Here is a 1,263-nt window from a genome sequence, read left to right as displayed (position 1 = left end):
AGATTTTGTGCTGTTGAGGCTAGAGAGGTGAGCAGAGTAAACCTGATTCCCTGTAAAGACTTCTCTGTTGACACCCATCCCTAGGCGTTCATATGACCTTATGCAGTTGCTAGGAGCGTAAAACCTTACTAAAACGAAACTCTCTCCCTCTCCCTCTTTCTCATCACAGATCCTGGAGTCGTGTATGGTGACAGGCCTGCCTGTAGTGAATGTCCTGGAGGATCTGCCTGGTTATTTCATCCAGCACTTCGTCCCACCGGAGGACATGGAGCACCTAGACATGAACGACACCGCCATCTTGGAGAGGATCGCTGATATACCTTTGGACGACATCCACGTAAGGACTGTCCGGGCGTATCGAGTTTTGGTGTTTCAAATCAAACTGAGAAATACAAGCTCAGACAATTAAAATGTTAAATTATTTTAGGACAATTTTCCAAATAAAAGTTCAAAAGAGCATAACTATCACATGTCTTCAATCTTCGTATTGAAACAAATTTTGCAGTGTCAACTTGGGACTTTCGTCAATACGAAAATTCAAGACATATCATATTTATGCTTTGTAAAACCTTTCTTTGTACAATTGTTTTGCCCCAATTGGAGACTATTATGTTGTGAACCGGATGGATGCTGTAGGGTGATCACATTTTTGAATGTAATAAATCTTTTGATTATCAAAATTCATAGCAACACATGACAAGCATGCATTGGATGGGAAGAGATGTAGTGAGATAACATTATATCATTCTGGAAATAAGAGAGGGAAAAGTAAATTAAAAGTTGATACATGAGATAACACAGGGCTGACTCATGTATCACCAAAGATAAAATGGAAAAGCCAATAGATATTTAAGAGAAAGTCTGTTTTTCGAGCCTTTCATAGTTCATAGCAAAGTATGCCTAAAGTATCAACATGTTTTTTTAAAGATGATATTATGGAGATTAGGGCAACGTTTTTAATGATCACATCTCTCAAAAATGGTTAGCTAAAGAGACACAGAAACAAGACAGCTTGGTAAAAAGTTATGAAAGTAAAATACTAGTGGATTTGCTATCTGCTTTGTTTGGTTTTTCTTTTGGAAAGGGGGGAGGGTATAATAGGACACTGTTGGCAGGCGCTAATTTTCTATCAATAAGATATTATGTCTGTCTGTCTTTGTGTCCTGCCTTCTGTTAGTTTTCTATGACTGATATTTTATCGATGTTCTTTTCATTACACTCACATTAATTCCAAAGCGGAATGACTGCACACACACACACACA

At 38.1% G+C, this 1,263-nt stretch overlaps 1 protein-coding gene across 1 annotated transcript in view; it reads left to right on the top strand.

The window, feature by feature from the left end:
* The window catches only part of LOC118478587, a gene marked incomplete at its 3' end in the record, with an annotated part of 20,511 nt that overhangs the window by 2,597 nt on the left and 16,651 nt on the right, over positions 1–1,263 (top strand). Inside the window, 1 exon segment of the mRNA XM_035972475.1 lies at positions 170–337. Coding sequence (XP_035828368.1) covers positions 170–337 — 168 coding nt within the window.

The sequence above is a fragment of the Aplysia californica genome, unplaced genomic scaffold (assembly GCF_000002075.1).
Source record: "Aplysia californica isolate F4 #8 unplaced genomic scaffold, AplCal3.0 scaffold00702, whole genome shotgun sequence".
Classification (NCBI taxonomy): domain Eukaryota; kingdom Metazoa; phylum Mollusca; class Gastropoda; order Aplysiida; family Aplysiidae; genus Aplysia; species Aplysia californica.
The sequence above is the reverse complement of the archived record's forward strand: the minus strand, read 5'-3'. Positions and strand labels throughout refer to the sequence as shown.